The sequence below is a fragment of the Camelus dromedarius genome, chromosome 31 (genome assembly GCF_036321535.1).
Source record: "Camelus dromedarius isolate mCamDro1 chromosome 31, mCamDro1.pat, whole genome shotgun sequence".
NCBI classification, from domain to species: Eukaryota; Metazoa; Chordata; class Mammalia; order Artiodactyla; family Camelidae; genus Camelus; species Camelus dromedarius.
In genome coordinates, this window is record NC_087466.1 from 18,600,593 (window position 1) to 18,613,972 (window position 13,380).

Genomic DNA, 13,380 nt, shown 5'->3' on the forward strand with positions numbered 1-13,380 from the left:
CCTTGTAAGCCTGAAAACATGTTCTTGTTATGTTTGAGTTCCCCCAAAAGAGGTTGAAATCCTAACCTGACCCCCCCCCCGTACCCCCCACCTCGTGACTGTGACTGCGCCCTTATTTGGAAACGGTCTTTGCAGATGATCAAGTTAAGATGAGGTCATTAGGGTGGGTCCTGATCCAAAACAACTGCTGTCCTTAGGAGAAGGGGACATCTGGAGACAGAGGCACAGGAGACAGCCAAGTGAGATTGGAGTGACTTGTCCACAAGCCAAGGAACACCAGGGATGGCAGGCAAACCAGCAGAAGCTAAGAGAGAGGCATGGGACAGGGTCTTCCTCAGAACTTCCGGAAGGAACCACCCCTGCTGCCACCTGGATCTGAGATTTCTGGCCTCCAGAACTGTGAGACAATAAACTTCTGTCGTCTAAGTCACGCAGTGTTTGGTACTTTGTTACGACAGTCCTAGCAAAGGAATACAGCTCCCAGGAGGCCCTTAATACTTAATAAATACTCACTGAGTAAATGGACAGCTGAATGAAGGCCAACTTTATCATCTCTGGCTCTTCAAAAGATGACAGAAGAGCTATCAAGGTAATAACTTTGTCCAGCCTTTCAAGTCTGCTGAATGAAAACATTCCCTTTCTCCAACCTACTTCATTTCCTCCAGTGACATTTTCCCTGTAACTGATTGATGCCCACTTTGTCCTGTGCCTCAGACATGCCCCGAGCCTTGATAACAGAGGCAGGTGGAGTGGCTGGCTCTGGTGCCCTGTGGTGGACTCCACTGGTTGCTGCTGAAATTCAGCACCTCTCTGGCCCACCCCCTCCTCCTTGATGGCAGATCTGCGAGTAGGTTAGCTTCCCTTTTGTCGAGGGAAAGTGAACCCCCTGCTCCAGGGCCAGGGGGCAAATCATAATTGGGCAAACCTTTTCGATAAAGATAGTAAGTATTTTTTTGGCTTTGCAGGCCAAATATTCCGTTTCAGATACATTTCATATGTATGTATGTGAACTTCTGAAATGTTGAGTGAACTTGAGATTATATTGCAAATAATATGGATCTCATCCACTGCTCAAAATGTTAGGCCCTGTTTTAGTTCGTTCAGGCTATAACGAAACATATACCACAGGCTAGGTGGCTTATAATAACAAATGTACTTCTCACAGTTCTGGAGGCTGGAAGTCCGAGATCAGGGTGCCGGCACGGCCGGGTGAGGGCCCTCTTCCAGGTGGTAGACTTCTGTTTTCACATGGCAGAAGGGACTAGGGAGCCTTTTGGGGTCTCTTTTATAGGAGCACTGATCCTATGCGCAAGGGCTCTGCCATCATAACATATTCACCTCCCAAAGACCCCACCTCCTAACACTGTCACATTGAGCATTAGGATTCCAACATGTGAACTTGGGGTGGGGGGGGGCAAACATTCAGAACAGAACAGACCCTAAATATAAGTCATCAATAAGAAAACCTCACAGTCCTGGGTACCATTCCAAAGAAGGGTTCTGTATGACAGATCCAGTCCTGTAGCCCAGATGGTGTCAATTAGCTTTTGCAGTAGAAGAAGCAGCGGTCTATTGTGGGGGACAGACAGCCATACACACTCCTTTAGCTCACTCCGTTGTGGGTTGACTGATGTGGGCTGGCCTTGGCTGGGGCAGCGCTGTACCAGGTGTCTCTCGTCCTCCCTGTGGGATCAGCATGTAACTCAGGAATAGCCTCCTCACTGCAATGGCAGGTGTGCAAGGGTAAGTCTGTTCATTCAGGTGCTTTTTGAATCTTTGGTAGCGTTGACCAAAACGGGCCTCACGGCCAAAACCCAAATGAGGAAGTCGGACGGACACTTGCCTGGGGAGTATTCAGTGCTCTGTTGATCTGGTTACAGTGAGTCCTTTACAACAAAGTTTTCTATACAACGAGATACAATCTGAGGTTCCTGTGCTAAGGTGTGATGAAAAGAAATAAGCAGAGCTGCAAGTCCCTGCCCCAGAATGTACCGGACACTCTGGACAGCTGATACGCTGAATCTCAGTCTTCTCATCTCTAAAATACACAATAAGAGCACTTACCTCTCAGGACTGTTACGAGGATTAAATGAAATACTGTTTGTGAAAATGTACTGTGAACAACAGCGAGTCCCCTGGTAGGTGTGTGGAAGTTGTATAAATGGTGATGTTTGCACTGTTGTCAAACAGAGCAGAGAACTAAGCGGTGCTGAGCAGTTGGTCAATTCTTTATAAAGTGTTCTTTTCTGGCAAGTGGTGCTTGTCTTCCCTTTTCAAACAGCCCAGAAGCAGCTTTCATGAAAACCCACTTCGATTTTTTTTTAAGTCACCAACCATACATATGAAATACACTTTTAAAGATATTTTGAAAACACAGGAGGGTCGAACTCTTTTAGGGAGTGTGAACCACGTTGGGAGCCAGTTAGTTGTGATCTGGTAAAGCTGAACATGGGAATAACCCTGCATCTGGTGAGTAACCCCTGGTCATGTACCAGGATAAATGTACACGAATACCCTTTGCAGCACTGTTCTTCCAACCCGAGGCAGGAAATGGCTGACTGTTCCTCGGTGATAGTAGAGGTAAATCCTTTGTGTACTTTTCATTCAGCAGAACATCACAGCAGTGAAAACCAACAGATGACAGTCCATGCAATACAGATGAGTCTTAAAAACCTAATACAGAGCACAAGAAGACAGGCGTAAAAAACAAACTAGAAACAAGCAAGCAAACAAACAAAGTGTAATTTCACTTCTGAAAGTTCCAAACTAGAAAAAACAGATCTATGTTTTGTAGAGATGCAAAGGTAAGTGGTCAAACTATAGGAAGGGCAAAGAAATCACCATAAAAATTCGAACGGTGGTTACCTCTGCAGGAAAGGAAGAGGACTGCGATTGGGAATCGGCACACGCAAAGTTTCTCTGGGCTGTTGATGTGCTCTTCCTTGACCTGGGTGGTGGTTACATAGGTGTTCACCTCCTAATTCTTTGTTAAATTGTACGTAATTTTTTTTTTCTCTTTTCTGTATGTGTATTTCACAAATAAAAATTTTCTTTCCTTCCTTCCTCCCTCCCTCTCTTCTCTTAAAAATTTCCCAAGATAAAAAGTAGGAAAAAATTAAGTGGACATGTAGCATGATGCTTTTGTCTTTTTCATCCTCTATTCAAGGCCTCTTTTCACTTGTTAGTGACACTAACGGTGGGTGCGAGGGTTGCGGGGGTGGGGGCTGGCATCAGCCTCTGATTCCTTCAACTGAGAAATGAGATTTAGAGCTTTACTTAATCATAACAAAATTCTTCTAGGCAGAAATAATTGGGAAGTCTTGTGTTATTAATTGGATATGGCTTTCCCTTTGAAGGTCTTAGATCTCTTTTGTGTGATGTAATGTTTAACACTGTGTACACCGCCTGCGAACAGGAGCCCGGTCTCACATTGCTCATAATTGTAACCCCACTGCCTGGCGTGGTGCTTGACACAAAGGAAGTGTTCAAAATATATATTATTTATGACACATTAAGATGTCACCTGTCAGGGAGGGTATAGCTTAGTGGTAGAGCGCGTGCTTAGCATGCACAAGGTCCTGGGTTCAATCCCCAGTCCCTCCATTAAAAAATAAATAAAATAAAAATAAACAAACTTAATTACCCCCCTACACACACAAAAAAGATATCAACCTGTCATAAAATTCACTCTCTAAAGTGTACAATTCAGTGGTTTTTAGTACATACAGAGTTATACAACCATCACCACAATGTAATTCCAGAACATTTTCATTACTCCAAAAAGAAACCTTGTGCCCATTAGCAGTCACTCTCCCTTCCCCTCATCCTCATTCCCTGGCAACCACTAATCTACTTTCTATCGCTTTGGATTTGCCTATTCTGGACATTTCATATAGATAGACTCATGTAGTATGTGGCCTTTTGTGACTGACTTCTTTCACTTAGCATGTTTTCAAGGTTCTTCCATATGGTAGCAGGTACATCATTCTATTTTATGGCTGAATAATATTCCATCGTATGGCATAACAGATTGTATGTGTCCATTCATCAGGTCATGGAAATGTGTGTTGTTTCCACTTTTTGGCTATCATGAATAGTGCTGCTGCAAATATTTGTGTGGATGTATGTTTTGTTTTCTCTTGGGACTACAGCTAGGAGTGAAATTGCTGGGTCAGATGGTAACTCTATGTTTAACTTTTTGAGGAAGTGCTGAACTGTCTTCCAAAGTGGCTGCACCATTTTACATTCCCATTAGTAATGTACGAGGGTTTTAATATCTCCACATCTTTGCCAACATACTTCGTTATGTGTCTTTTCTCTTTAGCCATCCTAGCGGGTATGAAGTGGTGTCTCATTATGATTTGATTTGTATTTCCCTAATGACTAATGATGCTGAATTCAATATATACTTGTTAAGTGCATGAATAACTGTGTAGGTTTCCAGATTAAATAGCTACACCAAATTTTTTGCATTATATTTTTTAAAATTAATACTTTAGTTGTTTTCTGGTATAAAATTAATACATGCTCAAATGATTAGCCCCAAAAGTAGGATAGCGTTTACCTTAGGGGAAAGGGAGAGAAAGTTATGATCAGGGAAGGGGTTCTGGTGATATCTAGGGCGATGGCAATGTCTTACTCTTTTGTTGTTGTTGTTGGTAATGTCTTAGTTACACAGATTCTCTTTATGACCATTATTTAAACTCTACATTATATATTTTATGGATTTTTTGTGTATATGTCACAATAAAAAGGTGATATAGTCTCATTGTTGAAAACACAGAAAGTGAATTTTTGTTTTATTAAAGACAAAGAACATTGAACTATTTCTACCATCCCGGCTCTTGTGAGTAGATTTTTTTTTTTTTCAGTGATTTTTTTAATTGAAGTGTAGTTGATTTACAATGTTAGTTTCAGGTATACAACAAAGTGATTCAGGTATACATATACATACATGTATTTTTTTTTCTTTTTATGTTTTTGTTGGTTTTTTTGTTTGTTTTTTGGGGGTAGGTAATTTAATTGATTTTTTGATGGAGGTACTGGGAATTGAACCCAGGACCTCATGCGTACTAAGCACGCACTCTACCACTGAGCTGTACCCTCCCTCCCTTTTTAAATTTAATATTATTTTCTTTTAAATTTTAAAATTTAATGAGAAACGTCATTGCTAACATCCTGCTATAATTACTGCACGGATTGGAATATGAGGAGAGACACACAGACACCAGATTCAACACACTTGACTGAAAGTCTTCCTGAGCATTGATAAAAGCTTCACATGTTGGAGAGAGAAGTTGTCCATGCACACAAAACCAGATTTTTTTTTCTGTTTAATTTTTTTTTTCAGTTTTAGAGTAGTAGTTTTTTTTAAGTGAAAGAAAAAAGACTTAATCTTTGTTGAGCAAGGTGTTTTTTTTTGCCTTTTGTTGGAAGAATGAGAAATTCTGAGAAATTGCCAGCAGGTGGCACAATGAAACAAGATTTAATCTTGCAGACTCAAAAGCAAACCAAACCAAGAACAAAAAGCTGGCAACACTTCCCCTGGTCACTGGAAAACATTTTGGTGAATTTCCCACTACCTACAATCTTCCTCTAATATCTGTCATCATAGAGAAGAATCTGGTAAATATGGCTTCATTGGGGGAACTGACAGACCCAATTCTTCAAATGCATTGAATAAAGAGAAAACTATAGAAAATTTCTCCCTTCTGCTTGACAGAGGGCCTTCAAAATAACAGGGTTGCCTGGGACCCAGGATGTAGGGCTTTTTGTGTCTGCAGCAAATGAGGACAGCAGAGGTGTCTGGTGATAAGTACATGTCTCAAATATTCTTAGATGAATTAGGAAGTATTCAGTTTCTAAATCTTTATCAATCACTTCCTTCCACTCATGTCTCATTGATAACAGCCATTGAAGGTTGGGTAAGTTTTCGTACTTAAAGACATTTTAATCTGGATACCAAGCCAAAAAAAAAAAAAGAGATCAACATGCTTGTCATCTCTGTCATTAAGATACACTTATCTGGAACAGGGTTGGCCTCAAGACTGGGAGAGGATGGTGGTGGTGATGGGAGGTTGGTTACATATGAGGAGGAATGATCAGATAAGTAATTATACTAATGATGATGGGGGCCAGGTTTCTCACTGTTGGGGAGGGGAGTAGTGACTCTGGAAAAGGGAAAAACTAGAACAAACCCTGTGGATTGGAATTGGATATTGGTGTGAAGTCATGGTTTTTAATATTTATAGGTAGCGTTATAACCAAAGTGTAAATGTGTGCAAGTATGTACGTGCACACATACGGGCCCTAGATCTGTCCCCTGAGAGAGGAGAGCAATGACATCCCACAGTGATGAACACACACATCTAGTATCCAGAACTTGGTTTCTAAGTGCCATTCTCCACCAGAGGGAACCAGGGATGCTTAGAGAAATGGCTGATGTCAGAGTTGGTTTAGGGAAAGTGTAAGACATGCTTGGAACATCTTTTTGTGTTAGAAAGTAAGGAAATTCTCAATGTTCATAGCAGCGCTACTTACAATAGCCAAGACATGGAAGCAACCTAAGTGTCTATCAGCAGATGAATGGATAAAGATGAGGTATGTATATACAATGGAATAAACAAGAATGAAAATGCCATTTGCAGCAACATGGATGGACCTAGAGATGATCATATTTAGTGAAGTAAGCCAGACAGAGAAAGACAAATATCATATGTTACCACTTATATATGGAATCTAAAAAAAATGACACAAATAAACTTTTTTTACAAAATAGAAACAGTCTCTCAGACATAGAACACAGACATATGGTTACCAAATGGGAGGGTTAGGGGAGGGATAAATTAGGAGCTTGGGGTTAATAGATACACACTACTTTATATAAAATAGATAAACAACAAGGTCCTACTGTATAGCACAGGGAACTGTATTCAATACCTTGTAATAACCTATAATGGAAAAGAATTTAGAAAAATAATATATATATATATATGAATAACTTTGCTGTACAGCAGAAACTAACACAACATTGTAAATCAACTATACTTCAATTAAAAAAATTTTAAAAATACCTTATGATAGCATTCATGTGTGGAATCTTAAAAAAAAAAAGATACAAATGAACTTAACTACAAAACAGAAACAGACTCACAGACATAATAAATAAGCTTACGGTTACCAGGGGGAAAGGGAGTGGGAAGGGATAAACTGGGAGTTTGAGATTTGCAGATACTAACTACTATATATAAAATAGATAAACAAGTTTCCTCTGTATAGCACAGGAAACTATATTCAATATCTTATAGTAACCTATAATGGAAAGGAATATGAAAATGAATACATGTATGTACATGTATGACTGAAACATAATGCTGTACACCAGAAATTGACACATTGTGAACTGACTATACTTCAATTTAAAAATGGAAATAAATGGAAAAAAAAAAAAAACAAAAAAAAAGAAATGAAGCCAGAGACAAGACAGCTACAGGCAGCAGATCACCCTGGGTTGGATCCTTTCACTGTGAAGGACGCCACTGGCTTGGCACAATTGGAAAACTTGAATGGGGACTGAGGGTTAGAAGGCAGTAACATATAAGTGTTAATTTCTTGATTTCAATTATTGTACTTTGGGTGATTAAGGGAATATTCTCGATTGTTGGAAATATCTGCAAATTGTATATATGATAAAGGACTTGTATCCAGAATATATCAAGAGCCCTTACAAATCAACAATAAAAAGGGAGATATCTCAGTTTAAAAATGAGCATAGGATTTGAATAGACATTTCTCCAAAAGAAGACATAAAAATGGCCAATAAGCACATGAAAAGACACTCAACATTTTTAGCCATTAAGAAAACGCAAAATCAAAACCACAGTGAAATACACTTCACACAAAACCACAAGGACAGCTAAAATGAAAAACACAGACAATACCAAGTGTTGGCAAGGCTGTGGAGAACTTGGAACCCTAACACTTCGTTGCTGAGGATGTAAAATGGTGCAGCCACTTTGGAGAACAGTTTGGCACCTCCTCAGAATGTTAAATAGAGTCACCATCTGACCCAGAAACTCCATTCCTAAGTGTAATATAAAGGAAAAAGAAAACATGTCCTCATAAGAACTTGTACACTAAAAGCAAAACAAGAACAAAACAAAACTTGTACACCAATGTTCATAGTAGCTTTATTCATAATAACCCAAAAGTGGAAACAACTCAAATTTCCATCGGTGGATGAATGGATAAACAAAATGTGTAACTCCAGTCTGAGTCTGAAGGCTTGAGAAGCAGGAGGACTGATGGTGCACATCCCAGCCCCAGGGCAGGAGACCGATGTCCCAGCTTAATGGGTCAGGCAAAGAGAGAATTCTCCCTTCCTCTACGTTTTTGGCTTTTTTAGACCGTCAGCTGATTAGATGAGGCCCCCTTATATTGGGGAAGACAATCTGCTTTCCTCAGTCTACTGATCAAATAATTTCTTCTGGAAACGCCCTTGCAGACACACCCAGAATAATGTTTAACCAGGTATCTTGAGTACTGCGGGGCCCAGGCAAGCTGATGCACAAAATTAATCATCGTGATAATAAAACTCTTACTAAAAATGCGTATATATTTTACTCTTCAAAACCGTCAAGGTCATAGAAAAACAAGGAAAGGCTGGGATACTATCAGACCAGGAGAATATGCAGACATGATACTTAAATGTGGTGTCAGTTTGAATCCTGGAACAGAAAAAGGACACCAGTGGAAAGACTGGTAAAACCTAAATAAAGTCTGGAGTTTTGTTTATAGTCATATACCAAGTTAATTTCTTAGTTTTGATAAAGGTGTCAATTGTCAACATGAGGGGAAAATGAGTGAAGAATATATAGGAACTTGGTATTATCTTTGAAGCTTTGCAAATCTAAAAGTAGCCCAAAATAAAATGTTTATTTAAAAAATATATATATATAAAGTTAGTGCTTTCTGGTGCTTAATAATATCAGGCACTTTATCTCCATCATCACATTTAACCCTCAGAACGGTCCTATGAGAGCAACCCCCAATTTACAGAGAAGGCCAGATTGGGGCTCAGGGTCCCACATCCGGCAAGTGGGAGAGCTGGGATTTGAACTCAGGTCTGTCTGACTGGGCCAAGTCAATCACACAGCCCGAGCCAGGACTTTACAGTCCCAAGTCAGTCCAGTAATGCAAATAACTGAATAAGGACATAAAGGACATTTTGATACTTGACAAGTAAATATTAAACAAATGAATTTTAATAGATAATACTCACTGTTTACATTCTAAACCCATCAACAGAGTTTAAAAGGTTTAAACATTTCTACCGAACACCCGAACAACATTTCAGGAAAAAATAGATTCCATCAGTTTATGTTACTACTAAATTCACCCAGTCTTTTTCAGGGTACACAAATGGTCATATAACTACTCAGTATATACACATTATTTTGGGCTCCACTTTTTTTACTTCACATGATTTAATATACCTGTTTACAGGTACCCATTTAGTTCCCATAATCATTTTACAGCCATATAGTATTACATGAAATAGACTGTAGCTTACTTAACCACTTCCCTGTTGTGGGGCATTTGGGATGCTTCTAGCGTGTGGCTGATCTGAAAAGTGCTGCTATAAACATCTTTGCACAAATTGCTTGTTATAGTCTTTGGGAATATTTTGAGCAAGGACGTTTGTGGGAAGCAGATGAAGGAAAAGTCCCTGGAATTTTCACTTTTCTCTGGGCAGCTGCTCTTCTTCTTTTTTTTTTTTTTTTTTTTTTTTTAGAATTGGCTCTTAGCATCCTGCAATGCATAAGTAACACAGCTACTAGAAGCTGGATGAGCTGGGGAGGTCCTTTCACCTCTCTGCACCTTGGGCTCTTGCTAGTTCAAGTGTGGTCTGAGGACCGGTAGTATTGGCTGGGAGCTTGTAGAATTACAGAAGCTTGGGCCCTTTGTAGGACCTACTAAATCAGAATCTGCATTTTAACAAGATTTCCAGGAGGTGGTTCATAAGCACATTGAAAGCTGGAGAAACTATGCCTTAGAGTACTTACCTGTCCAAAAGGGATAATAAAGGTCCTTCCTCATAAGGTTATTGTGGGGACTTAAAGCATTAATACATATACGTGGAGGAGGGAGGGTATAGCTCAGTGGTAGAGCTCGTGCTTAGCATGCACAAGGTCCTGGGTTCAATCCCCAATACCTCTGCTAAGATAAATAAATAAAAACCTAATTACCTCTTTCCCCACTCCCCAAAAAATACTGGTAAATAAATAAAATTAAAAAAGAATTTAAAAATACATATACATAAAGGACATAGAAGAACAGCAAGCACACAGTGAGTCCTATGTGTTTGCTACTTTTATGATGCTCCCCAGCTGAATGAGCAAATTCTCTGGCTGGTAGGTAGAATGCCTTAAAGAGAACAAACAGGAGAGATTTCCCCCTGGTGGTGTGGGCAGGTTGGGGAGGATAATCTTGCAACACAGGTTTTAACTTATCATGGTCAAAGTCCCTAAGAAGAGGCAGATCCAGTCCCAGGAAGCTGATGAGTGAGTCTGAAAGCGCTTTGGGCAGAGTCCGGGACAGGGTGGCAGGTAAGATCTGATACTTCTGGCTCCTAAGCAGCTACACTGATGGGAGTGGCCAGCCCGTGCCATCTACAGAAGGGCTTGTAAATAATGCACGTGGAGTCCTGACCCCACAGAGAACAGTTCCTAAGATTTGCAACCTGACCCCTGGCCAGCCTGCAGATAAGGTGCATCCGCCCAGATCTCCATGGGGTGGGGGTGGGGGGGCAGTGCCAGCCTCTCCTGCCCAGGATTGAGCAGTTGCAAGCGTAAGTGAAGGGGGATCTTCCCAAATCCTCTGCTTGGTGACACTTTATTCATCCTTCAAGGCCCTGGGTTTCCTTTTTGATTCTACTAAACCCGATTCAATAAACCATTTTGTTTTTTCACCATTTGAGTGATTATCTGGTTTTGCAAGCTTCATGTCACATATCAGGAACCTCAGACTCAGCTGTTTCCAGCCTACATGAAGGAGGCTAGGGCAATACAATTGAGCATGGTAGGGACTGTGGCAACTGATAAGCCTCATGCGAAAGAGACATCTGTTCCTCTGTTCCAGCACATTGTCAAGCAGGAACATGAGCCCAGTGCAGCAAGATCTTCCCATTTTTCAAGAGAAAGTAAAAGTCTGGATTTTTCTGTGAAAAGCTTTTTTTTCCCCTTAATTTAAAAACTTCCACATAAATGTTTAAAGCAGCTGTATGCATAATCCACCCAAACTGGAAACATCCGAAAGGTCCCTCAACCTGTGAATGGATAAACAAACAGATCTATCCATACGATGAAATACACTCCGCAAAGGAAAACGAATGAACTAGTGATACACGCAGTGATCATCCAAATCTCCAGTGCTGACTTCTGCTGGCCAAGAGGCAGGACCAGATTTCTTTTCTCACCTGAAACAACAACAAAAAGGAGAAAATAAATATGAAATGGTATTTCTCATTCAAGACACTGGACATCCGTCAATGGAAGACAGTCATCCCTGAGAGACAGGAAACGAGTGGAATTAGTCCTGTGATTGCCCAATTTATTGTCTGGAGACAGTTTCTAGGCCATAGTGCAGGGGCGGGGGGGGGGGACCCCAGGTAGAGCCTGGAAGGCCTCCTGAGTTGAGAAAACAGAGTTGAGAGTCACCGAGTTTGTGCTACTTAACCCAGTTTGTGGTTAGGGCAGCCCTAGTAAACTAACACAGGTGTCATTTGAATTAAGGCGAGAATGATGAGTAAAAGGCAACCATATGAAGACTTAGAAGGAAGAATGGTCCATGCAAGAGCAGGAAGAATAAAACCTGTGGCTGGAGAGTACTGATCCAGGGTGTGAGACCGGAGATGTGTCTGGAAAGCTAGGCAGGGATAAGATCTTGCAGAATCGTGCAAGGTAGGGGAGGGAATTTGGATTCAATTAGCATTGAGGTCATTGTGTCATTGAGCGACAGAAACAGCTGTCAAGAGAGTCACCCAGGGTCTTGGAGGGCAGGATCTAGAATGTATTAGTTGCAGTAAATAATGACAATGTAAGATGAAAGGGCCCTCTCTGTACTTCCCCGCCCTGCCAGGCGACCTTGCTGGATGGTCAATGTCAGTTCTAGCATTCCAGGCCGTCGGCTGGCTTTGGCTCAGGTCGGGCAATGCCAAGGGGTGATGAGCTTTCACCTCCCTCCAATCGCCTTTCTTCCTCCCGACCCCAGACACCCCGAACACACACAATCTAATTAAATAAGCTCTATAAAGGCGGCTTGCGGACAAGTTCCCCATCCCAACTAGGTAAGAGAGAGTCTGGAAGCGCAGAAGCATTCCCAAGAGGGCAGCAACGGCCCCGGCCAACTCCTGCAAAGCTGCAGTAAACCCCCCGCCAGCACGCCGCGCCGCGCGCGGGGGCGGAGCCAGGGAGGCGCGTGCGCATGCGCGGGACCTGCCTCCGGGAGAGGGGGGTGGGGCGGGCACTGGGGCGGGGGCTGTGACGTCAGGTGCGCGCGTGGCTCCCGCTGCGCAGGAACAGCTGGTGCCTCGGAAGGCGGCCGGCTAGCTGAGTGGCGTGGGGTGCTGGTGGCCCGCCGCGCCACGCTGCGGGAGCCGCCGCCGCCTCGCACCACTGCACCATGTCCGGCCAGCTGGAGCGCTGCGAGCGCGAGTGGCACGAGCTGGAGGGAGAATTTCAGGAACTACAGGTAAGACCGGGCCACTTGGTCCCGAAACTCTGCTACCTGGCGTGTAGTGTATTCCCCTTCCTGCTTCCCCAGCCCGGGCGGTGGGAACCATCAGGGCCCAGAGCGTGTCCCTGGCTAGGCCCTGGGGGCTGGTGGTCCGCGTGCGCCAGCCCCCTCCCATCTCCCAGTACTTTAGTTCTTCATCCACTTGGGGCGCCGGATCGAAGCCCCCCATTTCCCCGCCCTCGCACCGGCTCTTGGCTTCGCTCACCTCCTTCGCTGCAGAAAGTTGGTCTGTACTCTCTGAGGGAAAGTATCAGGCGTGTCCATGTTGGGGAGGCCTGAGGGGACAGGTAGGTTACTGGGAGGACTAAAAGAGTAAGCCCAGCCCCCATCTCCTCAGGGGTCTCCCCTAACCCCCCCGCCCCCCGCCAGCTTTTGGCAGCTCAACTCCCCCTTTACTCTGGCGGGGCAGCCCTCTCCTCTGCAGCTTCATTTTGGGAGATGTGCTTGGAAGCCGTTCTCCCAGAGCCCGTAGGCTTGGCTTAGGGATTAGGGACCCCTGTTCTCAATCTTTGGGGCTCCTGTGTCTGTGCCCGCCTGTCTGACGCTGCTGCAGGCTGAGTCTGGCGTTGTGGATGACATCTGTCA

General features: G+C 42.8%; 1 protein-coding gene across 1 annotated transcript in view; it reads left to right on the forward strand.

Moving 5' to 3' along the window:
* The first annotated feature begins 12,562 nt into the window (after positions 1-12,562).
* Positions 12,563-13,380, forward strand: part of TMEM120B (transmembrane protein 120B) — a 40,088-nt gene continuing 39,270 nt past the window's right edge. The window contains exon 1 of the mRNA XM_010995892.3: positions 12,563-12,750. Within this exon, the coding sequence (XP_010994194.1) occupies positions 12,682-12,750 (69 nt within the window). The 5' untranslated portion in view covers positions 12,563-12,681. The remainder of the gene's footprint in view (positions 12,751-13,380) is intronic.